The 25,817-nt window shown below is 44.2% G+C and overlaps 1 protein-coding gene across 1 annotated transcript; it reads left to right on the top strand.

The window, feature by feature from the left end:
• The first annotated feature begins 1,827 nt into the window (after positions 1–1,827).
• CAPN14 (calpain 14) lies at positions 1,828–25,074 on the top strand. The gene is made up of 21 exons (XM_059468780.1): positions 1,828–1,922; positions 2,673–3,004; positions 5,183–5,252; positions 6,183–6,301; positions 6,907–7,043; positions 8,173–8,347; positions 9,036–9,101; positions 10,369–10,454; positions 11,703–11,777; positions 12,409–12,572; positions 13,266–13,437; positions 16,424–16,633; positions 17,154–17,190; positions 18,064–18,126; positions 19,665–19,722; positions 21,437–21,501; positions 21,937–22,005; positions 22,123–22,201; positions 23,312–23,428; positions 24,116–24,171; positions 24,441–25,074. Exons 2-21 carry the CDS (start codon positions 2,774–2,776, stop codon positions 24,465–24,467), a joined length of 2,076 nt encoding a protein of 691 aa, XP_059324763.1. The 5' UTR covers positions 1,828–1,922; positions 2,673–2,773; the 3' UTR covers positions 24,468–25,074.
• The last annotated feature ends 743 nt before the right edge of the window (positions 25,075–25,817 follow it).

The raw sequence follows: 25,817 nt of genomic DNA, 5'->3' as shown, positions 1-25,817 counted from the left end.
TTTTCTAAAATACAGCATTCTCTTTAATCAAAGACTAGAGGTTGTACCTGCAAGTGATGTTTTTATACTGTTTGTTTAGAGACTAATAAAGATTAACAAAGCCTAATAGACTCACACTATAATTTTGACTAATGACTACTAATTTCTGTAGCTAACATTCTGCTGTATAACATGAATGGTTGTAAAAAATGGCCCTGCCTCATTTGTTCTGCTCACCCTAAAATTTATTATTTTGCAAGCAAACATTTACTACTCTGTTCTACACAATCAGGAGCAGCTCCCCAGCCCAGATTTGGATTGTCTTTTTTAAATCAGAAGAGCTGACCTCTGTCATCCCCAGGTTTAGTCCTCAAATTGCCCACTGTCCAAGTGTTGCCTGAGGTAAATCCTCTCATAGAATAAGAGGCTCTCAGAGAATTAATTCATGGTCCAGTTACTTTTACAAAAAGTGAAGGATTTTCTATGGATTCTTCAGCTTCTCATTTCAAGACTTAGGGATGAGGCATTTAAGATCTTGAGAAAGCTCAGGGGAGATCACAGGATGCTAATGCAGTGAGAGGACTTAGATCAGATGGTAAATATGCTAACTAGGGGAATGTGCAAAGAATAGAGAATCAAATCCATTTAACCTACTGGCTCATGGCTTCCTTCTAAAGCTTTTAACCCCTGTCTGCTACACTTGGCTGCTTTCCCTTAGAAATTTTAATTGCTGGAAGAGACATGCCCACACTCTGCTCCACCTGTGCAGGAGGATTGATCCAGTCTGGCTCAGTACCATTGCTGAGTGCAGTACAGGAATACACAGCTGTGTCTGGTGCCTGCTCATAAACAGGGCTGTGGCCAGGCAGAAGGTTAAACACGAGGTGGAACGCTTGCTGTCTGAGAAGTGACTGTTCATGACACATATAATGCTCCATTGCATCTTTTGTTTGAAGATTTCCAGGTAATTTGGAAAAGAGTTTAAAACAACACACAGTCAGGTTCAGCTGGGAGGTTTTTCAAAACATACAAATTAACATCATTGACTCAACACACACTATTACAGTCAGGGGTGCTGGCTGAATTCCTTGAAAATATTTATTGATTTAAACCTTCATTTTTGAAAGCATTGGTTTTTTCATACTATCTTTGGGTTTCAAGACCTGTATATGACATTCAATTATTTTTCAAATAAATGCTAGGGTGAAGTGAGAACTGGTGAAAAGTTAAAATAGTTTTATCAGGCACTGTGAATACTCTGCACTCCCAAAAACCAAGTCTTGAATGTTTGTTCTTCACTGTGGCTCAAAGTGTGACAATTGCTCTCCAGTTCTTTTCCTGGGGAGCAGCAGAATGAGAAATTTTTCTTCATACATGTTTTGTCTCCCTATGTAAAGTGCAGCTGGTCTCCAGGCTGTTTTCTTCCTTTGTTTTTCTCTTAAATCTATCTCTGTCTGTTGCTCGTGTTATTGCAGCCATGAAGGCCAATGGCTGTAAAAAGGGAGGGTTTGGAGGGAGAGACAGCATTTTTCATCTGGACAAAAAGTAAGCAAGTTGTTAGGCACTTAAATTCTTTTTCAGCTCTGAAATGTCTACAGTACAACAGAAAATTGAATTTTCATTTCCAGCATTATCTTCTGAAGATTTTTCTCTTGGTTGCCCTTGAGGGTCAAGCTTTGTGGATCACTTGTTGAGTGGGTTTACAACAAATGAGTGCTCTGTGTGGTTGAGCAGTACAATGTGTGGTTGTTTGTTTTCTCACAGGGACTGCTGCTGACCTTCAGCTTTGATGGGAGTAACAATCAACTGGTGCCTAACTGAGACCAGCATCCTCGGGTGCCTGGGGCAGGGATTTTGAGTCCCAAAGAGCTTCCTGTGTGGGGCAGCCTTCCAAATACTCTATCATTATGGCATGTGAAGCATTTCTTTAACTTTGCATCCTGGTTAGTGTTTTTCACTGTACTGATTGTGATCACCTTGTTAGCACTGATGGGAGTGATTTGCCTACTGAGATTTTAGTCATGATTTCTCCCAACAAGGGGTGGTGCAAATCTTTAACATACCTAGGACATCACTCTCTGGTGTTTTTGGGGGGGGGATGAGAAACATCTGTCTTGAATGTTACAAGGAAAAAAATACCTCAGCATGCAATTTCATGTGTGAATCTGTGGTGTTCAGCAAGATGGAATGTGAACTCTTGGGGAAGATCATATCATTCTCCAAAATAAGGCAAAAAGGGCAAAATAACTATCATAGGAGTGTGGGTCATGGCTTTCTAAAACATAATGTATTCCATTTTTCTGTTGGCCTTTGTTTCATCTTGCTTTTTTTTGGGGGTAGGGGGAGGGGAAATAACTTCATGCCAGAAAGTGGTTGAATTAAGACTGTCATTCATGTTGCAACACGTTATGAAAATATCCTAGAGACCTAAAATAGTCCAGAGAGAGACATAGAATAGCCACATGTGTGGCTTCAAAGCTCTGGTAAAAGTCAGTGGGGTCACTTGTTTTGATTTCACTCAGATCTACAGTGATGTTAAAGCCTGGAAAATGCAGTGATAAGTGCTCAGCTAGAATTGGGTGAGCCCCCACTTCTCCTGGGAATGCCACTGTTCCTACCCACCCCTGCTGACTCAGAAGAAAATTTTCAAAGTCAGGATTAAATTTACTTTTTATACTTACTTTAACTGTCAGGAATTCTTCTGAAAAGACACGCCTCATCTGAGAAAACCAAGAGTTTCCAGCAGATCCCTCCAGAATCCTCAGTGGAAAAAAATTATCCTGGAGACATCATCATGCCTTTTCTGCTGTGCTTGAAAAAGAAGAAGTCACCCGTGCCTTTAGGCAGGAGTATCTTTCAAAAACACACCCCTCCCATCCAGCAGAACTACCAGGCTTTGCTGGAGTCGTGCTTGAAGAACAAATGCTTGTTCACAGATGACACCTTCCCTGCTCACATCAGCTCCATTGGAACAGGAGCCCTGCTGAAGAAACTGCCCCGAAATTTACACTGGAAGAGGCCACACGTAAGTGACTTTCAGTGAGCACTGTGTGGAAGGTGATGATTACACATGATAGCCAGCAAATAGTTTTAGCATTGAACAGGCTACTCTTGGACTTTAATTTAGGTGTACTTTAATGTCTCTGGGGATTACATTTATTGCATCAGGTGTCATTTTGGAAGCTGGGGTACATGGAGTCTCATAATTGCCTCTGAAGCATTTGTTGCCCAAAATCATGAGCAGCTTTGTTCAGTTTATATCCAGTAACACTTGGAGCAGGCAGGGAGAGGAGGCAAAGGGAGCAGAGAGAGTTGGTTTCCTTGGAGCTCACAGCTACAGGGATCTCACTGTGATTCTGTGGTGACAGATGAGATCCTTCTCCCCACAGTTCAAGATCATGACCTTCTAGAAGATTTCTGAGTTTCTGGACAGTTCTTCGCCATGACCCCTCTCTCCCATGGACTGTTACGATGCTGGAGGCTGCTGTTTTCCCAGACAGGCCAAGTGCCTTATCCTCTTGATGGGCTGTATTTTTTTTTTTTCCCTGCTGAACTGTTTAGTCTATTGTACTTGGAGTAATCTTTCCTCAGCTGTCAAGGCTGAGCTGCTATCACAACCAGTGACTGAGCATCAGTCTGGGAGTTGGTTTTAGTTTGGGGGGCTTTGTTTTCTACTTGTGCTCACATTTCCAAGGCCTTTGCTGGCATTCCAGGCTGAAACTGAACATCACAACAAGAGACAGCCAGGTGCAAGGGCTGGTCACAGAGCACCTTCTCATAACAAAAGGGTAGATAACAAGTGTGGGAGGCCAGGACAGGGGGCCTGGCACAGTTAGATAAGGCCTGTTACAAGCAATGCCAGTTCTGCTCTTACTGAGCCACTGAGCAAAGTATTGACAATCAGATCCTCCTGAAAGCAATGTACAGAACTAGGTATTCAGAATTTCAGAAGTCCTTTTTCTACAGGGAATTCTGCGAGGTAATATCAGATAGTACCTCCCAGCTAAATTATTTTATAGCTGTCATATTTTGTGAGATTTAAACAATTTCCCAGAAGGATCGAGTTTTCTGAAAAAAAAAAAAAAAGGTCAGCATGAGTCCTGGCCTCTACAAAGCCCTTCAAGTATCTCTGCATCCCTCAGATATTGGAATGGGCTTGAAACCTTCTCTGTCTCTCAGTGAACTATTCTACTGCTCTGCTATGATTGTTGGGGTGTCCTGCATAGGTCCAGGAGTTGGACTTGATGATCCTGATGGGTCCCTTCCAACTCAGCATGTTCTGCGATTCTGTGAGTCTAAAACTGCCTTGTGAAGAAGGCTGCAGTTTGCTCTGGATGCCAAACTTTCTGAGCAAAGACTCTCTGGGAATGGATGCTGTGCATCCTTCAGTCCCTGTGCTGCAGAGGCGATGCTGAGATTGTGCCATTCAGCCTGCAGGCTTGTGGCTTGATGCATCTGTGAGTGATGGCCTGCAAACTGAACAGCCAAACTCACCAAGGGCAGGGCTTGGTGTCTAATTACTGTGTCTGCCTTCTGAGGGAAGCTGTTTCTTTGCTGCTGCCTGCAGGGGAAGCCAACAGTGTGAAACTTAGCTTGAGCAATTTCTGGATCATTTGAGTAAAATATAATTTTGACAAATTTGACATTTAGGTTATTAATTTAACCCCAGAGGCACTTGTGAAGGGAAAAAAAAATCACCACAATATTTCTTTCTGTACAATTACTCACAGACCTTTTCTTGTCACAGCAACAGGAATTCTGCTGCAGCCATCAGTCTGTAGCTCAGTTGTCAGTCAAGCTGGGGAGATGTCAGCCAGCTTGGGTGAAAGTTTCATAAGTTTGATGCTCTGTCCTCATAACCCCTTTTGGCTGGCACTTGTGTGGAGGAGCAGGACTGGCAGATTTGAAGGGTTGTCTTCTCAGCGTGGTGACCATGGAAAGCCACGGTGATGCATCTGAGCACCAGAGACTTTTGCTTGAGACCAAATTCAACATACACCAAGCACAAATGTGTGCCCAGGCTGGTGTCAGGTTAGCCAGAGCACATAACAATGGATTTATACCTGAGCCAGAACATTGTCTGCTGGGACAAAGGACTCTCAGTATTTTAAAAGTTTTAACTTTCAAGCTAAATCAGCTCATGTTACTGGCTTAACTCTCTCCTTCTTTTTTTTTTCTTTCCTTTTCATTTTGTATTTCCCAGGCCTTGCACAAAAGTCCTGTATTTTATGCTGCACACAGAAAGCAGCCTGATCTCTGCCAAGGATTGGTGGGTAAGGAAACTCCTTTGTATAAATATCTAAGTATTCTTACACAAGATAACATTTTGCATGGAAGTTTGAATGTATAAAACTCGGCATGGAAATAGAAGGTATCCATCTCCTCCCTCCACTTGGCATAGTGTGGATGAAGCAATCATTTACTGGCACAGGCTCAGTAAATAAGCTGGCAAGCTTTGAGGTGGGATTTGAGGCATGAGAGGAGTCTCCACAAGCTGAAATCACCCCTGTGTGTTGCTCCTGCCCCTGCTAATGGGAAGTGTTCCTGTGCTCTTACTGGCCTGTGGTGTTGCTGCTTGACAATTGAACAGAAACCACAGAAGGGCTTTATATTTGTACCTAATGCTCAGTGTGAGTGTGTTCTCTTCACAGCCTTGCTGTTAGAAAAATAATTTTATGCCTGTGTTGTCTAAAATAAAAGACTATATTGCCATCTGAAAAACAGGTAGAAGTGAGACTAAATTAGTTTTTAAGTGCCTTTATGTCCTTAAAACCAAAGTTTGCTAAGTACAGTCTTGCATGTGAGATCCACTGGAAATTGTTTTCCTTTCTGAAAAGCTAATGTTTTCAAAGAAAAATGGAAAAGTTTTGTTTTAATAGTGTGCCTTTATAGAGAACAGAAAAAACCCCATGCAATGTCAGTAAAACACAGAATGTTTCCACTGACAGTTATTGCTTGCTAAATTTCTTATTTAACCAAACAGTACCCAAATGAAAAGATCATGAGAGAGCAATTATAAACCAATCACAGTTTGGTTAAGTAAAGAACATGTCTGGATCATCTAATTTTGTGTGTATGATTTGTTAGAACTGCAAAGACATCAGCACAACAGCTCCTGTGCTGGGATCTTGGTGGTGCTGCTGAACTTGGCTGAGAGCTGTCGCTTTTCAGCCAAGTGCCTGTGTCCGTTTGTCTTGGCGCAGAGAACTGCTGGTTCCTGGCGGCCCTGGAAGCCCTGACATTCCACCAGGACATCTTGGCTGCAGTCGTGCCACAGAACCAGAGCTTTGAGAGGAAATACGCGGGCATTTTCCACTTCCGGGTACGGCTGCTCGCCTGGACTGCAGGAGCTCCTCAGATATCCCCTGCTGGGTTTTGTGTCACACCCCTGGGTAATTTGTATGTGGTTCCCTTTGGCCAGGGGCAAGTGGCCAGAGGGTATCCCAGGCTGGAGAGGAGCCCATCACCCCTCCCACAAAGTAGCACAGGCAGTGAATCAACTGCAGGCCACTGAGGAAACACCTCTGCTTGGCTGCTCTCTCCAGCTGTATCCTACCCACATTTTAATGCAAATAAAACCCTTTCTCAAGAGTGGCAACAGTCAGCAGGACCTGAGCACATCAGCTCAAATCTTCTACCCTTTTGCCCACCTCCTGGTACAACTCTGCTACCTTGCAGTTAGGAATTCCTTCCCCAGAAACCCACCTGTGGCTCATCTCCCTGCTGACTCATTTCACACCTGATAGATGCTTTGTTTACTCCTCTGGCTGGGTGGGGTGAGGAACTGGCTCTGTGGGTGAGTCAGCATGTCCCACTGACCCACAGCAGCCTGCCCTGTACCCACAGCTGGGCTATCTTGCCTTTCCTGTTGTTTCAAGGGGAGGTCCCTTCCAAGGGAAACATCAGCTCATTCCTTTCCCCTGACAGTTCTGGCACTTCGGGGAATGGATTGACGTGGTGGTTGATGATCTCCTGCCGGTGAACGAGGCCGGGGAGCTGCTCTTTGTTTCCTCAGTCTATAAGAATGTGTTTTGGGGAGCCCTTCTGGAGAAGGCATATGCTAAGTAAGTGACTCATTTCAAATTATGCAAATAATCTCTCTAAAATATGTTGGTTGGTGCCTACGCAGTTTGTTCTTGTTTATAAATGCATCTCCTAGGCCTTGCTGCATTTGGAGTGTAGTAGATGGCTCTCATCTATCTATTATTGCACATAAAAGCTGCCATTGTAGTGGATGTTATCAAACCAGGCCCTTCAGCTTAAATCTAAGGGTTTAGGTGAGAAAACAGCCCTATTGTGGGGGATTGTCCTCTGAGTGTTATCATTGTTTGCAGTGGCTGAATGCCTTCCTGGTAAATATCACAGAGGAGTAGAACACCACAGATAGACATTTTCAAATGTGAATGATTTCCAAAGCCTCCTTTAATGTATTATCAGTATGAGAAACCTCCAAGGATATTCATTTTGGAGGTCTGCTGAAGCACTGCACTTTGTTTTGGCAGATATTTTTGCTCTCAGGTCCTCGAAGCTGAGGCATGTCACAAGTAATATGGCATGGTGAGAGCAGTGGCTTCTCTCCAGGGTGTTTTGCCTGCAGTGGTAGTATCAGCACAAAGAAGAAAGCAGCAAGGCCTAACTGATGCAGTTTGTTAATATTTGGCTGAAATAATCTTTGCAGAGCAGGGAAAAATGCTCTAGTTAACATTGAGAGAAAGATCACCCAAAGGTGAGAATGTTCAGTTATTTTCATTTGGTGTTAGTGTTAGAATGAAAAGACTGGGCCAGGTTGCACTGGAGTGATAAAGAAAATCAGATTAGAGCCTGAGCTCTCAGGACAGTGTCTCTCAAGGCACTATATCTTAGATACAGCTCAGAGCCTGGTGATAAATTCAGGCAACATTCTCTGAGGCAGAGTTATCAGAGAATCGTGATGGGTATGTTCTCATTACTGTGCAGTCAGGGATGACAGCTAGTGAAGAGTCCCCTTCAGACTATGACCAATCTCGGAGGCAATTTTGTAGATTCTCCTCTTCCCAAATGCCAAAAATTCCCTTAAAATGAAACATGAGTTACAGCCTTCCTTTTGCTTTTTGCACACCTTTTTTTTAAATATTTTTGTTGGCAACCTGTTCTCAACCTGTCATCTGTGACGATGATAACCCAAAGAATATATTGATGTCTTTTTTTTGCTAGACTCTATGGCTCCTATGAAGATCTGCAGATTGGGCAGGTTTCAGAAGCCCTGGTGGATTTCACAGGGGGTGTCAATACAAGGATCAAGCTTGCAGAAGCTCCTCCTGATCTGTGGGATATACTGACAAGAGCCACCTACAGCAGATCTCTCATGGGCTGTCAGACACACTTAGGGGTGAGGCTTGGAGTGACATCAAATGCCTTTACAGCTAAAAACCTTCCCAGACCCCTTTCCCTCTGCTCAGCTGGTCATTGTGACTCAAAATGTATCAAAGCTGCCCTATGTGGCTTTCTGTAGAAGTCACATTTTTCATGTTAAACTTTGCTCATGGATTGATTCCCTGATGCTCTCAGCTCCCTGTTGTTATGTTAGGAACTGGTTTATCTATCAAATAAATTCTATTAAATAGGGACCTACTGCATTTTCCCATTTTTGTTCAATAAAATTTCCATTTTTACAGTTGGTGTGGTGAGACACATATGGAATAAAGTTATAGCTAAGGTAGAGACGTGGGTCGTTCAGAACATGAATTAAAGTCTTGGCTTCCAAGCTTTTTGCTACCACCTCAGCTGTTGGGAAACTCTACTCTTCTGAAAATCAAAACCTAACCTCCTGGACTTCCTTAAAGTGACATGATCTCTAGCTGAAGATCCACAATTTAGGAAGGGCCATTAACAATCAACCTTCCAATTCCAAGCATCCTGAAAAATCTGGCTCTCAGGAGGTTCCATTTATTTATTGATTTTCAGTTCTCCTGTTACTTTGAAAGTCATTGCTTACAGGTCTGTGGTATTGGTATAAGTCTGCTGTATGAGTAGGGATAAAATAAAATGTTTCTTTTCCTTCTGTTTCTTGTATACAGGCAACAAAGGTCCTGAAGAATGGGCTTGTTGCTGGCCATGCCTACACAGTAACTGGTATCAGAAAGGTAAGACCAGCCCAAATGTCCTGGGCCCAGGTTGATTTGGATATCAGCAATTTTTATTGCATTCAAGCATTGATCAGAGCAACTATAATATCTCCTCCCCAATACTATTTTCTTAGTCTAAGGCTACAAGAGACTGTGGGCTTTGTTAAGATTCACATTTTAAGTGTGTCCATTTTAATTTGGAGGCCTCGATGTAAAGGACAGTTGTTGTGGATCAGTGTCTGTCTCTAAGAGTGGGAATGATTCATAGGGCTCTGCTGACACCATCACCTAGAAATGCATTTCAGCTGTTAGAATGAAAGGACTGGCCTTTGGGGCTGCTGGGAGGATGTGCTGAAACTTGGGGATGTGCTTTTTACTGGGGTATCCTCTGAAGCCAGTGGAGAGGCCGTAGAGAAGTAAGGATGTAAAGGCCAAAATATGAAAAACTGCAGATAGAAATGTGAGTCAGGGGTGTGGAGTAAGGGAACTGACCTGTGCTCCTGTGCAGACAGTGCAGGGGGACCCCACTAATCTGCAGAAGTACTGTTGGAGTCCCCTTAGGATGTTTGTCCAGAGGTAAGGGACTTGAAATAATACATCCCAAAGAGTAGGAGCTTCTTCCTCCTGAATTGGTGGGTGACTGTCTTGTCCTGCCTCAAGAGGAGGTTGACAAGGATGGCAAAGACTGTGTGGGGCTTTGGACATTTTGGTGAAAGCATGTTCAGTGCCTGTAGCAGGAGATACTGGGAAGGGCAGAAGAGATGAGCTGGATGAGGCACATCTGTGTCTCCCGTAGGAGGAGTTTATGTGTGGAGTTTTTCAACAACATGTCTGTCAGTCTGGCTCCTCTGATGAGATGAAAAGCCAGGCAACCTTAAGGGACTGACCAAGCATTTGGCAACAGTGTGAAGTCAGCTGTTCTGCAGTGTGCTGTCAGCAAACCCCTAATGTGGGGCTGCATTGTGCCATTGTGTCATTGCACTGGGGTAGGACTTGGTTTTCACACGAGTACAAAATGAGCAGATGTTGGAAAGGAAGAGGAATTTACAGTCAAGCCTTTGGATTAGGAATCTGTCATGTCTCTGGTTTCAGTAGAATGTAAGATGAAGCACCTTAATCTCTTTGCTGGCATTTAGAGTTGCACGTTCAAAGATTTTTATCATCATGCTTGCTGGCATCTATGAAAACAAACAAAATTATTGTTAATATCTGACATAGTACAATGATATAAACCAGATGAGAACTGCTGAGACCTTGGTAAGCACAATGTTACTGTTTTCTGCAGGTGACCTGTCAATATGGACCAGAAAACCTAGTGAGACTGAGAAATCCATGGGGAAAAATTGAGTGGAAAGGAGACTGGAGTGACAGGTGAGTTTCCAAAAGGAAAGGTGTGACACTGGGCAAAGGAAAGGTTTCTCGGAGGAAAGATGCTGCCATCTTCAGGCATGAATTAATGCTGAGGGCAGCAGTAAGGTAACACTTGCACAGACCTTCTGGTGTCAAAGCAATGACTCCATGGATTTATATGTCTCCAACAGACAGTGCTGCTGCAGCTGGCCTCACTTCACACATGCAGCCTCAATCAGATCAGTTCTGATTTCTCCTTTCACTAATGCCAGAGGAAACATAATATGAGCATGAGATGCTGACCACCTTGCTGTGATGTGGAGAGCATGCAAAGGGACACATAAGCTGTGCAGGAGGCTTTAAAAAACTCTTATGTTTCAGGACACAGTTGTTTATCATGGGAGGGCCCAGGGAAATTCTTCCACAGGCTGCAAGGTGTTAGAATTGGATAAATAGGAGGGAGTTCTCTGTCCTGGCTGCTTGGGTAAATACAGTGGGGCATGAGATCAGAGGAGGTAGTGAGGTAAATGGGCTCCATATTTGCATCTGCCTGATTTTTTATTTTTAACTGGGACGCATGAAAGACAGTGGTTTGCATTCTAGACCATGGGCAACTGTAAACTTGTGTCCTGTTCCTCTTTGAAGTGGAGCATGTCTCTTGCTTCCAAGCTTCACTTCATTCCCTGCACAGACTGTTTGCTGAGGCTCAGGGCATAGAAAGGAGGGAAGAGTAGAGAGGTCATGGGGAATGTGAATGGCTTTCACCTTGTTCTGCAGAGCAGTAACTTCTCTGATGCATGTCTGTCACATAATGACAACACGCCAGCTGTTCTGTTGAAGAGCATAATGAGCAACATACTGCAGGCCTGCCTTTGAAATGACTCCCAGCTGCCTCTTGTGCTGTCCTAGTCATTCATTCATTATGCCAAACACTATTCCTATTATGTCTCCTTTAACAGAAAATTAACCAAGAAAGCGGGTCTAGATTTTTATATTTTAAGTACTTGGGAGCTGTGTGTTCAAGGGAAGGGAGTGGCTGATGGAAATGGAACATTTCTGGCTTCTCCTGCTGAAAACTGGACCCATTTATCTACATCTCATGGGACCCAGGGTTGTTGTGGAGAGTCTCATGTGGCTGAAGGCATAGTGGGGATAAGCATGGAGATATGTAAAAACAGGGATTTGGGCTCTATTTGTAGAGGAAGGTCATGTCCTCTGCCTTGAATTTGTGGCCACACTTGGTTAGTCACCTCATGTTCTTCCCCTTAGCTCTTACAAGTGGGAGCTGCTGAGCCCGAAGGAGAAGATTTTACTGAGGAAAAAGAAGGATGATGGAGAGTTCTGGTAATTATTGCACACTCTTGCTTCTCCCCTCTCTGCCAGCAGCCCTGGGGCAGCACCTGGAGCTGCACATTGCCACTTAGGCCAAGGCTTAGGTGATGAGCTTTAGCCTGTGCTCCTCTCTGCTTGATGCTGTGAGAAGCAGTGGCTGTGCTGGCATGGAATGCACTGCTCTTCATGCATTGCTCGGTCACCTGGGGCTGCTGGAGATAAAGGGCAGCCCCAGGAGCTTTTGTCCTGCCTCCTTTTTATTTATTTTTTTTTTCTTCTTCTTTTTTTATTTAACCATAGCTTCAGGAGCTCCTGTTAGTCTGCGGTTTCTCCCCAGCTTTTACCACGAGGTGGCAATGTTGCCGCCCCTGTAATTTCATTGCACTGCCTTTGCTGGCGAGATTATTTCATTCTCTGTTTCTCCTATCATTTTCTGAAGTTTTAGTCGTGCATTAGCTACTCCTAGAGGCTGCTGTGGAAGCAGACGCTCTCTTCTTTACTGCCTAATAAAATATGAGCATTACCATATGTAACACAGAATGGTGTGGCTCTGAAGTTCCCCACTCCCTTTTCTTTCCATTTTATGAGCCATATGGACTAAACTAAACTGCTGACAAGATGTCTCTTGGCACTCTTTTCCCAGGATGTCTCTGCGAGATTTTAAGATCCATTTTGTAGATCTGGTGATCTGTAAATTAACTCCAGACCTGATGAGCCAGGAAGATGGCAAAAAGTGGATGTACTCCTTGAAGAGTGGGAGATGGGTTAGAGGAAGTACAGCAGGAGGAAGTCTGGGATTCTATAACGGTGAGGGGTACTCTTTTGGATAACTCTGACTTTTGGATGCTCTGCTGACTCAGTTAACAGCTTCTTATAACCTCTTAACATAAAATTGATGACAGAAACATGCACTTTCTGTTTATGCCTCCACACAAACATCAGAAATTAGCAACTGAAGGAGTTTGACTGGCTTCTGCTATCACAGAAGATGCACTGCTTGCAAGCATAGGGCAGTGGGCTGATTATAGCATGGAATAAGCTTTAGGATCCCAGGATCAATTGCCAGCACTGATCTGCTCCAGGGCATTAAACTTGTCTGTTAAAATTTGCATCCTCAGCACCTCCAGGGAGTGTGCTTTAAGTAAAGTGAATAAAATAGTCAGAGGCTCAGCTCTTCTGGAAGCAGAGCAGGTGGAGTCTAAAGTCAGCTAGCCTATACACCAGAGGTGAGAGAGGAATGGTGATACATTTATAAACAAAATGAGCTCTTAGTTGCATGTATGCAGAAGTGTAGTTCCTTGCTCATGGGTCTTTCTTCTGTCTTAGACAGTAGTTGCACTGCTAAACTTGTAAACTGCACCTTAAAATCAGATTCCTGTGGGGTGTGGAGATCCAGACAACCTGTGACTTATTCAGTCCAGTGCCAGGCATCATGTGGGAGGCTGGCAGTCAATTTTATGATGGAAAATGACATCAAAATGTTTTTCTTGTTTTACTTAGGCAACTTTTGGATGAACCCTCAGTACTGGCTGAATGTGCTGCCAGCTGAAGACAGCAAGAAAAGCCCAAGCACGTGCAGTGTGGTTATATCCCTCATGCAGAAACACAGCACCAAACACCGGAACCGAGCCCCTCACCTTTTCATTGGATTCTTACTCTATAAGGTGAAAAGAATTCCTTTGCTTTTCTTGCTCTCACCAAACAGGAGAATTTCCAGCCCATGTAGATTGTAGTGCTCTGCAGGACAGGAGTTTTTGTGGTTTGCAGAGTGATCTCTGCTCTTTCCTCCTGCCTGTGCCCAGTCTCCTCACACATCAGGGCTGGGTTCCCTGGGCCTCTGTGCCCTGCTTGCTGCCTCTCCAGCAGAGCAGTGAGAAGTGCCTTTTGCTTCAAAGCACATTGGGATTTATTTTGCTGCCTCTGAGGGTATGTGCAGTAGCTGGAAGAGGGTGTCAGGAGTCCCTTTACTTTGGGATAGGAAGAGCTCTGCCCTCAGGTTATTTCCAACCATGGTAAAGTTGTGCCTAAAAAGTGTTCCTGGTATGATGTGGCAGCCGCTCATGTGTGCATACTGCACTTCCCATGTGCCCAGAGGTGAGTGGATATCACTGGGAGTGAGAGTTTCCTACCTTCAATTCTCTGCTTATCTGAGTACCTTGAGGGCCACTCTTCTCCCTTGAACAGAGCCACAGGTCTTGCTGCTGAAGGCTTGCACAGACTGTGGGGAACTTTGGGTGGAGAGGCTGAGGTTTCTGAAGGCAAAGACCCCATAGAGATGTTTGTAGCTGCTCTGCTTCCCAGGAATGACTTGGCTGTGTTTGGTGAGGCACAGAGCTCCTGACTGACAGATGCTGTTTCTTTTCCTCCTGCAGGTGGGCCTACAGGTGAGTCCCTTGTCACCACTGCTGCCTGTTTTGTCTGAGGGACCTGGGCTGGCACAGCTGTTAAGACAATGCTGAATGTGGTGTGTTTGCCTTTGTTCCTTGGCTGACAGTGAGTGCCAGTACTGGAATTCAGTGAGGCACAGCAAGGCAGAACCATCCTCTGACTCTACTGAAAAGCAGCCATATCAGGAGAGCTCACAGGCCTTGAGAGTGGGCATCAGTTGTTCAGCTTCTGTCCTGGGTCTTCAAAGGTATTAGAAGTAGCATCAACCTTTACCTGATGAGCGCTTCAGCCCTGCTGTGGGATGGTGGGATGGTGCCCCAATTCTTGGCTGTGTTCTGGGAGTCAGAGCTGCCTTTCTGCTGCCTTCCAGTCTTGGCATGAGGTGGGAAAAGAGCCTGTTCCCCATGGGAGTCAAAGATCTCCTGGGGAGCTCAGGTTCCTGGCTGGCTGATGGTACAGGTGTTTTCAGCTTCTTCAGGTGAGCTGCATTTCTAGCATTTTCTTTATCCAAGAGCCTTTGGGACTTTGGAACTTAAATCCTGATTAAGTTCTGATTTTGGTCCCATTTAAAACAGGGAAAGATTTAGCTCATATTGTCTTTAAAGGGTATATCTTCCACTCTGTTACTACTCAAATGAGAGCACACCTCTTAAATGAGAACATGGGCTGGCAAAGAACTTGTTTGGGTGTATGGTATGGGCAGCACAATTGTGCTCCTAGTTACTGTAGACCCAGCATGGTAACCATGAGGTAAGATACCACTCCTCCTGACTTAAATATCTTGGGCACTATCAGGATTACCTTCAAGGTAAAATTTCTGGTGGAGGGGGTCTGAATGTGGCCCCAGGACAGTGCTCTGCCACACCTGAGTGGGAATGGTAGCAGCCAGGACTTCAATTTCAGGTTTGTAGTGGTTGCCAAGATCAATACAGAGAGATGGCAAGCTGAGAGCATCTGAGGTATTGGAACTGCTGTCAACAGAGTATTGACTGGAATATAAAAACTTTGAATTTAACATAAGGGGCATGAGGAGGAGTAACCCTGAACCCTTCATAAGAAAGATTGCCCTATTAGTAAGAAAAATACTGGCAAAGGAGGAGGAATAGCATCTCCCCATGAGGCTGCAGAGTAAAATGGCTAAATGTTTTGAGGAACAGCCAAGATCAGAAGGTGACAGTAGTTTTAGCTAGCAGGATTATTTATTGGGCTTGGTACTGGGCACTCAGTGGCATTAAAATTAGTTTCATGTTGCCTGGATCAACACTTTATCCATCATCCTGTGGCAGTAAAGGGCCTGCAGAGCAGAGTGCCAGACAGATCAAGGACACTTGCATGAAGTCAGGATGAGGACTTAGGTTGCTCATGCAGTATGCTCAAATCACAGGTGTTCTGAAAAATCCTCTGCTACCAGATCCCTTGTGCAAAGGACAAGCTGGGGACAAAGTACATGGTCCCTGTGGGAGAAGAGCTAGTCAAGGGCAGTCTCTAGAGCAGTTCCTCTCTGCAGTCATTTTAGCCCATCTGGCAAGGACTTTTGCAGAAGCCACATTGACAGGAACAGCTCCTCGTCCCCAGTTCTTGCTGCTGTTCCTTACAAGTAGTGTAAGTTTTTTTTTTAAGTTGCAGGAAGCCCAGTCTTTTGCCATATTAGTATTGGGCAAGTGTGGCATTCACATTCTCTGAAAAAATCCCTTCGCCCAGGATTTTCTCTTGGGAAGCTGGGAAGCCTCTGAGAAAAAGGAAAACAATTCTTATCTCATTTGCTTCTCCTGTGTTTTGCTCATGTGGAATGTGTTTGGAGATTGTTTACCCACGGGTGATTGTTTCATTGGATTCTGATGTGAATTGTTTTAACTCTCTGACCAATTGGGGCCAAGCTGTGTCAGGACTCTGGAAAGAGTAATGAGTTTTTATTATTATCTTTTTAGCATTCAGTAAGTATCTTTTCTGTATTCTTTAGTATAGTATTCTTTAATATAATATAGTATTATAAAGTAATAAATTAGCCTTATGAGAACATGGAGTCAGATGCATCATTCCTGCCTTGGTCGGGGCATTCCCTGTGAATACAATTGGCAAGAATGCTGCATAGTGAGACCCACTGTGTCCTGGGAAGAGACTGAGTCCTTTGGGCTCTGTTACCTGCTTGTGCTGTAAAACAGGCTGAGATGTGAAGGCAGGCTGGCTGTGCCCTGCCCATGAATCCTCCACACCTTTTGTCCACACGTTCAGCTGTGGCAGAACACGATTCCCTTACCTTTCTTCCCTGAGCAGTACCAGGAGAGCAACAGAAAGCTGCCCCCAGGTTTCTTCACCCGACATCAGCCTGTGAACAAGCACCAGGTTTTCCTTGATGAGCGGGAAGTGACTCAAGACTTCCATCTGGAGCCTTGTGTCTACGTCATTGTCCCCTCCACCCTGGAGCCTCAGCAGGAGTCTGAGTTCATCCTGCGGGTCTTCTCCAGGAAGCACGTCCTTCGGTGAGATGCTGCTGCCCCTCATTCCCTGGGAAAGTCTGGTCTTTCTACCCTAATGGGAGCCGCAAAACTTAACTCTGCAAAAAGCAGCACAGCCTCTTTCAGAGAAGCTGGCTCTCCTGCCATAGGATTCTTGGTGGTTGAAGCACTGGGTTTGGCCTTATCCTTTCAAAAAAGGCTGAGATAGGCCCACACAATCCTTGCAGCATGGACATGTTTGAGACTGTGAGAAGGATAAGAGCTCTTTAGCTTTTTAGCTTCACTAGTTTGCCAGGAACTCCCTTCTGGCAGCGCTAGGATGGTTGGTTGTACAGAAATGGGTGCTTTGGATACTTCAGATGCCAGCAGCTTTTGGGGTCCTGTGTGACTATGAGGCCTTGCCTTAGTGCAGCTGTAACACCAGAGAATAAAACACATGGCAAGAGCAGGTTGGGGCCCCATCCAGGGAGGAGGAATGACACTTGTGATGAGACACACAACTCTGAGATCTGTCCTTAATGTGTCTGCTTTTTTACATCTCCAGGGAAATGGGTGGGAACACGAGCTTCACCCTCTCTAAGGTGAGCGGGTGTGAGGGGAGTGGGGGGTCTGTGTCTCAATCTACAGCTGTGAATGTTGGGTTTTTACTGTTTCTCTGCCCTGGATGAGAGGCTGAGTGAGAATGTCAGTGCTTGCATTGCAGCACTTGAAAGTACATTTTGGGTTTACAGATAGAATCCTTTGGATCAAGGGGACAGATGCAATAAAATGTGGGGGACAGGCAAAACTTGAGACAACTTAGTTGCCCTTTTTGCAAACATCTTTTAATGAAACCATCTTGCTTGCTCTAAAGTCTTTCCTGCTCATGGCTTTTTGGAGACTCATGGTCCATTCTTGCACTTCTCCCCATCCCTTTCAGGCCTTAAACATTTTGAAGTCATGATGGGACCTTAGCTCCACTACTCCTAAAGCTTATTTTCAAAAGAACTGGTGTCAGTGGCAGTGTATGCACATCTACAGCTTGTGCTAGGAAATTTATCTGTCTGTTCCCCTGGCATAACCAGGGCCTTTCCTGCCTTCATCTCCTCTGTTGGGCTGTATAAAGCAGAACAGAAACCCTTCTCTCACAGAGTGAGCCCCATGCTTTGCACAGCTTGGGGTGGGGGGAGAGGAATGTTTCTCTCCACTAAATGTTATCTGGGTATTTCTCTCCAAGAAATAGCAGTTTTGTGATGTAGGGAGGTATTTTAGCAATGGGGCTGTATTAGTGATGTAACACTGATTGCAGAGGGTGGAAGGGGCAGGGAATGGAATGGAATGGAATGGAATGGAATGGAATGGAATGGAATGGAATGGAATGGAATGGAATGGAATGCTGGGAAAGCATCTTTAATAATTTGGTTGACAATATTTTTCTTCTGCAAGTTAATGATTGTTTTTTTGATACCTTAAAGGAAATTGTTGATAGGTATGAAGGCAAGATTTGGGAGGATTTCTTCACAAAGCATTTTGAACAGGTAAGTGTTTGCATGAGTAAACTCCTCCAGAGCTATTATGTAGCTTTGTGAAAGTAAAAGCATGTGGATGTGTGGGGAGCAGAGAGGGGCTGTGGAGAGGAGGTTGGACTCTGTGGACAGTGATGACTCCACACAGCAGATCTGCCTGTGAAGCTCAGCAATGTGATGGCATTGAGACAGGCACACTTCTCTGCACAACAGGGAGTCAGTGCCTGGAACTTAATGTCAGTGTGACAGTATCAAGAGGCTCAAAAGGCATTAGGAAACTGATGGACAGAAGGTCCATAAACAAATGCTAAAGGACTGAGCAGGGATGTACCCTCGAAGATCACTTTTCCAACAGGGAAATACCAGAATGGACTACAGAAGCTGACCAGGCTCACATGCTCTCCCTAAACATGAATTCCTGTTGCCTGTACTGGGGACAAAGTGATGGGCTGTGTGGCTCCATCCTGTCCTTTGGGGAAAGCTGTCTATTAGAGAACACCCCTGAAATATTGAACCTTGTCTCACACATAATTCATCACAGTTGGATGGCAACTAGCCTGCTTTGAGATGTGAAATAGATATCAGGTGTCCTATCATCTTTTCCCCCTAATTTTCCTAGTGAAATATGATCCTTGCTGTGAAAGATTCTTTTTAGTGATTTCTCTGGCCTGATTTGGGATGGAGCTGACCATCAGGGATCCCACTGACTGTGGTGAGGGATGCAAGTGTTTCACCTCTCAGAAAAGGTCACTGTGTTTATTTAGCACACTGTATTTGGCAAACACAATTTCACAAAAGCAGATTTGCACTTTTAATAGGAATATCTTGAAGGAAGCTGTTACTGAAAACAAGGAATGCTTTCAGTTTTTGCCCCTTGTTTAAGATTTTGGTTTTGAGAATGGTGTGGCTTTGATGTGCTAGAAATTGCCACATACTGTGAGGTGCTGGTCCTTTGCTGTCAGGATGTCCAAGTACATACAGAGCACCTCCTGCCATTTCTGAAGGTTTTACCCTGGCATCTCTCAATGGTCTGAAAGCAGGCTTTCATTTCTGAAGAGTGACATTTAAAAAAAACCCTCCAAACTAATGCTTGTCACAGCTTCTAAAAGATTTATGAACTTTAGTATGAGAAGGGGGAGGGGAAGTCTCTGCTTTGAAAAGTTTGAGGAGAAGTATTCCAAAGTTTCAGGTTGTTTGGTTTTTTTGTTTGTAAATGATAAAAGGGGAATGTTTGAAGCAGATCTCTTGACAGTGTGCTTGATGGGACAGATGGCACCAGGGCTGAAAGGCCTGCATCCTCACTCAGTGGAAATCTGCACTGCTCTGTGTGGAGCCCTGAGAATTTAGCCCAGAGCACACTGCAGCTCCTGCAGGCTCAGGATCTTGTCATATTCAAAGGGAATCTTTTCTATCGATTTTCACAGTGGCTGGAGTGGGGCCAGAAAAGCAGAGACTGAAGATGGGGCATGCTGGGAAAACAAAAGAGGGAGAAAAGTGATTTAATACTTAGGAAAAAAAAAAACAAACTAAAATTCTCTTCCATATCACAGAATCCTGAAATAAACGCTGTTCAGCTCCAGAGGATCTTGAATAATATATCTTGGAGAAGTAAGTGCTGAGAAATAATGTTTCTGTAAAATAAGCTCTCTCAGAGAAAAGCCTCAGCTCCTGTATCTATTGCTTGAATTCTGGGAAGAGAAACTGGCTTCAATCTGACTGAACTGACTCTTCTGATGCCATGTTAGATTTCCAGAGCAAAAGGATTTGCTGGGGTGTGAATCAATATGGCAGAAATGTTATAAGCAGAGATAATCTAGTTTGAATTTCAACAACTGAAATAATGAGGGAGGAGAGCAAGCATGGATGCAGATTCTGAATTTGGCCTCCAGACCCAGCTTGACCTCAGCTTTGATTCTGAAACTGTGTCTCATTTCAGCCTGTGCCACTGCCTCAGCCTCAGCAGCACCAAAGTAGAAGATGTGGAAATCCTGGTCCGTAGGAGTTGGTGTGGTGGAGGAGGGTCTTGCCTTTAATTTCATGTGCTTGGTGCATGCTGCTGTTCCTGTTTATTCCTCCCTGCTGTGCATGCATAGGGCTGCCCCTTGCTCTGTGTTTGGGGGACAGGATGAGGTGCAGGTGGGAACCCATGTGTGTGAGAGCCAGGTGAGCCCTGAGCTGGTCCCTCTCACGTGTGGCATCACTCTGCTGGGGGCAGCCCAAAACACTCCACAGGTTTGTAATTTGGACTTGGGAACAAATAACCTGGGCAGCAGTGAGGCACTGCAGTGACTGTTCTCTCTGGACAGTGACAATGAAATTACAGATATAATGATGAATCCAGATTTTTTTCCTGGTTTCTTTACTGGTAACAATCAATATGCGATATAGAAAATGCTCTGTCCAGCCATTACAGACAACAAAGAAGATGATCAAAAGCGTGATGCCTTTTTCACTTAAACTGAATTTTATATTACTCTCTTTTCTGCAAAAGTGGGCAAGGGTAGTTCTTGTCTTTATAAACTGACCCACCAGGCACTGTCTTATCTGTGAGAAAACAGTATTGAACAGGGAGTCTTTACTTTTAATAAATTATTGATTTTAAGAATTATTTTCAAATCTTTACAGTACTTGGTTCATATTTACTAAACAGGGCTATTGCAATATTAAAATTATTAAAGCATCATGACTTCCTGCAGAGAAGGGATTGGTGAGTTATGGTTCTGCCCCTTACCCAGTAGAAGGGGCAGACCAACTGTAATCACGATTTGCAGTGAGATTAGAGCCTATTTCTGTTTTTCTTCATGTAAATTGTATATGAACCAGGAATGCTAAGCTTTGAGGCAGCATCATGTTTTCAGCAGTGCCTGTACTTTTAATTATATTAACAGAGCTGGCAGCGTGTCTGTGAAAGAGAGGGAGAGAGAGATGCTCAGTACAAGGGTTTCAATTAATCTGCAGTGCTGTTCCCCAAAGCTCTTCAGGTCAAGTAACTTTGCTCAAGGTCATGCAGTAAATTCTGTTTGGGATTAGAGCTTTGGATGTCCTTTTCCTTCCATTTTCTCTAATAGCTGGAGATAGTGTACCATATTTCATTCTATATTACATGCCTGCAGGGAGCTCATATTGGATTTTCTGAGGCTAGTAGAATCCATCCTGTTGCCTCATATTTTTATCATCATAAATGATACATCTTCTCAAGTGGGTGTAAAGTTTCACAAAGGCTTTGGGGCCTGAGCCCTCTCAAGTAAGGGGGGATTTTGTGAGTCCATTTTTCTGAGAGATGTCCAGTGACTCCCCAAACCAATTTTTTTTTTCTCTCCAGATTTCCAGAGTTTTCGCCTGAATTTCAGTCTGGATTCCTGCCAGGGTATCTTGGCACTCCTGGATGTATCCTTGCCATGAGTGATACTTCTGACTCATATAATACTTTACCAGAACATTATTTCTTAGGCCAGACTGGGTTTTACTGTGATTTCTTTACCACCAGGACATGGCCCTGCTTATTGAACTTCTCACCCTCCATAATAACAGTTCAGCTGTGACAGAATGGAGCTGCTTTGGGAAAGGGTTGATTCCTGCTGCTTCTAAAATCAGCAGCCATTCCTTTGACTTTAGTGGGATGAGGATCAAGTCTATAAATAGGCACATGGGCTAAGAAATCATTATTCTCATATTATAATTGCATGGGTGTTACAGTGGCTGTAAGTTTTTGGTTTGTTTGGGTTTTTGGTTTGGCTTATTTTTTCTTTTTTAAATTTTTTAATATATGTAATGGGTGCTTTCTAATGCTTGAGATGTTTTGACCTTAATGCCCCCACTAAGCTGAATGCCACTGGCACACTGAGTATCCAGGAATTCAGAGTCCTGTGGAAGAGGCTGCTTTTCTATTTGGTATGGCAGTAATTTCTATGCTCTTTTTCAATACCTCCCTGCTCACAATCCCTTTGGTGTCACCTGCTGGATTTTGGCGTGGTTTGGTTTGTTTAAAAGTATTCCCTCACCCCACAGGAAGTTTTCCAGAAGAGAGACACCAAGAGATCAGGGAAGCTTGACCTTGTGGAACTGCATGCAGCTGTACAGGAGACAGGTGAGCCCACAGCATGTTTTGGCAAGTCTCATCTTCTTGCTCATGAAAGCTGAAGAAAAAGCACAGGGCTGGGAAACATCTTGATAACTGTGTGTAGAGCTCAGGAGGAGTGGAAAACATTATAGTTTGCATGGCCTTGGCTATGTCACCTTCCTTCTTTAGCTGGGTCAACGCGGCTGAAAGTTATTTTGCCATGTGACAGGCTGCCCACTCTTTTCTCAGTGTGGTCTCACACTGAGACTTGTCTGAAACAGAAGTGTCTGCCTATTTCAGATCCAATTTTTAAATCCCTTCCTGTGTGTTGCTAATTGAATTTTAAAAGATTTTGTGGGGTTGTGGGGATGCAGGAGGCCAGATCTAGCTCCTATTAAATTGCTGCTTCTGCTGAAAATGACAGCTCAGGGACCAAAACTGGAAGTGTGAGACTTGCACGGAGGCTAGATTGTTGCTAGACTTCACTAATGCAGTGTCTGAGGCTTGATCCAGAAATGGAAGATGATCCATATGGGTCCAAATACTGGACTGAGCTCTGCTGCTATTACTGGGCGTTGTGTGGGGGCTGGAGCTCAGTCTTGTAGCTTCCTTTGCATATTTACACCTTAAATATCATTCCTCTTTTTGGTGCATGTTCACCCAGCTCATCTGAGTCAGTGAAAGCACAGTGAGAAACCTGGGCAGACCTCTGCTAAAGCAAACTAAAATCCCAGGCCATGAATAGAGAATGCTTTTGTTCCTTGCAAATGCTGCTGCTGCTGCCTGACGTTGGGACTGATGCTTTCTGTATGAGCTTCCTCTGGATTTTCTTTTTCATCTCCTTTCCTACCCTCTTGGGAATATTGCTCCTAAACCCAGCTGCTGCTATTACCCTCATTTCCCATGATGAAAAGAGGCCTATTTGTATTTTATTTGAACTCTGGAAGAACTGTAAGTATAGGGGAGCAAACCTGAACCCTTTTAAATCTGGAGAAGATATCTTCATGTAGAAATCTCATTTGGGCTGGCTAATATTTGATTATCTTAGGCCAGGCTTGAAAAACAAAGCTGTTGGAGTTGTGCCATCAGTTGTGCCATCTCATTCTGTGTTCTTTTTTTCCCCCCCATTTTATGTAGGCATTTCACTCAGCAATGAAGTCTGTAATTTGATGGCAATCAGATATGGTGACCCTGACTTACAGATCAGTTTTGAGAGCTTTGTTTGCTTCATGCTTCGAGTGGAGATCATGGGAGGTGAGGCTGGTGCTCCGTGTCTGGCCAGGCAAGCTGGGCTCCCAGCTGAGCCATGGCCCCTCTGATGCTGTTCCCACTGGCAGTGGCAAGGGGGAAAATTGCAGGACAGGATTTCTGAATAAAGCAAGAGCAATCAGCTTAAAGCAAGGGACAGATACAGAGGAAGCCAAGCTCTCTCTTTACCTCCCCAGCAGTCCCTTCCTACAGACATCCAAGCTGTACACATCAGTGATTCAGCTCTCTGCACATTTGCACTGGCCTTCTGTAAGAAGAGGAAATTACAGACAAAAACTTGTGTTCCATGAAGACAACCTTGAAATGCACCTTTTCCAGGAAGAGGAAAGCTTGGAAATGTGTCTTTGGTGGGCTGCAGTTTGATGATGAAAGAGGTGATAGTCAGACCATGCTGCAGACACTTAGCCCATGTCTCATAATTGCAGTGGGTAAGGTTGGGACCCACCAGCATTTTGGGGTTTTACAGATGGATGGGCAGACATAACATGCCTGACTTTATTCAGCTGCTCCCAGTGCTCCAGCCTTCAGGGATCTCCAGGGACAGAACAGGGAAGCTCTGCTCTTTAGAATAGCCTACAAACTCTGCCTTTGGTGTTTTTCCTGAGACAGTGCCTTGGCTGTGGTGATGTCTTGGCTGTCAAGTTAATGCTCCTTATTTGCTTTTTTTTGCAGAGGCCTTTCGCAACTTAACCCAAGATGGCAAAGGGATTTACCTCCGGGAATCTGAGGTAAAGCCCACCCCTGACTGGCACTGCTGGTCCCTTTGTTGCATGTGGCACTGCATGGTTTATTCTGTAGCCTTGAAAAAGGTTTCTTTAACTGACCAGGGCAGGTTATAAACAAGGAGGTTCAGCTTCTAAGTCTCCTGCTTTATTATGGCTTCTATTTCTGCTGGAGGCAGAATATCTTCAATGCCCCAAAGTCCAGTCTAGGTGTGAATATGACAGGGCTTTCACAGGGATGGATTATTTCAACCCCCTTTCCATATCATTTTCAGTGGATGATGATGACACTTTATTCCTGAAGCAATGCTGTAGAGGAGGAGACAACCAGACCTGAACCAGGATGAGGAAGTCTGCCTTGTTTCAACTTTTTACTTCATATGAAAAGTCTTCCTCAAGCAGACTTAACATGATAACCACAGACTTGGTGAACTGAAGTTTTACTGATTAATGTATTTATTTTGAGTCCTATTTCACTTCAGACAACCCTACTGAGGAGAGGACATTGGATGCCAGTTACCACAAGTGCACAGTGTGACACCCCAGAGCATGGTGGCTGAGCTTTTTGGGGTCACCAACTTCATGCTGATGTAATGCTGCTGTTATAGGCACACAGTGTGGCAGTGCCCAGAGGCTGTGCTTGCTGGTGGGGCTCTTGAATCTGTGAGGGAAAAGGCCCTGTCCTGAGTAGCTTGTCACCTGATAGAGGGATCACAGTCCTGTAGCTGCTAGGCCCATGATAGAGAGCTGGAATCTGTGGGCTTCTGAGGAAGAAGGGGTGAAGACTCACACTCTTCCCTAGCCCTGGCTTGGAAAGGTGATTTGCAAGCGTTCAGACCATCTCTGTTGCTTTATAAATTGACATAGCCCTAATGAAATGGCCCTAATTTGATTTGACCCAGTGATGAGCTGACCCTCCAGCTATTTGCTGTATGATGATTGTATTTATTTGATGATTGTATTTATTTCAGAAAGGCAGTGAGTTTTCTCTGCAGATTGAAAAGTACAGTGAAAAGTAAACTGATCCCATATTAAGAAACTGGCAGGGAATGAATGTTCTCAGTAGGGTGATACAGGAGCTCTCTAATAAAATATTTGGATATTTATTTTCTCTAGGATGTGTGTGTGTGTACTTCTAAAGGATACAGGTACATGTAGGATGTAGTTAATTAAATAGTACAACCCAGGTGTGTGGCTGTGAGCAGTGTTAGAGAGCATGGTATAAGAGGGACTATTCACATCAAAATCCATGAGAGAGTTACTTGATGCATCTGTCTGTAGGATCCTTTTCCACTTTCTTACCATTGATTTATTTGGGCTGGAAATTTCCACGCTAAGTGGCTGTTACAGAATGCTGCTTTGATTTTTTTTTCCTTTTTTTTCCCCCTTTTTTTGCATTCCTGTAGACAGCTCAATTGAGGCTCTTTTACAGTGCACAGCCTAGTCTGAGTCTGGGTGCTAAATGAAACAGAGCTCCAATGAGAATGAACATGTAATGAAAGATCACACTCTAATACCTTTGTAGGAAGGAGTTCTATTAAGCTTGCATAGGCAGCCTTCCCTCTGGCTTTTGGTGACTTTTTAGGTGCTTAATCTCATAAATATTTTTTCAGAGTGCATGTGATATTCAGGAATGAGGTGGACTGTGGGTA

Source organism: Ammospiza nelsoni, chromosome 3 (assembly GCF_027579445.1).
Source record: "Ammospiza nelsoni isolate bAmmNel1 chromosome 3, bAmmNel1.pri, whole genome shotgun sequence".
Lineage (NCBI taxonomy): Eukaryota > Metazoa > Chordata > Aves > Passeriformes > Passerellidae > Ammospiza > Ammospiza nelsoni.
Note: the sequence above shows the minus strand (reverse complement) of the source record. Positions and strands in the feature narration are given on the sequence as shown.

Bases quoted from the DNA above. Each gene is read 5' to 3' on its own strand.
- CAPN14 (XM_059468780.1), top strand. From the start codon at position 2,774: ATGCCTTTTCTGCTGTGCTTGAAAAAGAAGAAGTCACCCGTGCCTTTA. The intron at 5,253-6,182 runs GTAAGGAAACTC...GTCTTGGCGCAG, and splicing joins TCTCTGCCAAGGATTGGTGG to AGAACTGCTGGTTCCTGGCG. The intron at 17,191-18,063 runs GTGAGCGGGTGT...GATACCTTAAAG, and splicing joins CGAGCTTCACCCTCTCTAAG to GAAATTGTTGATAGGTATGA.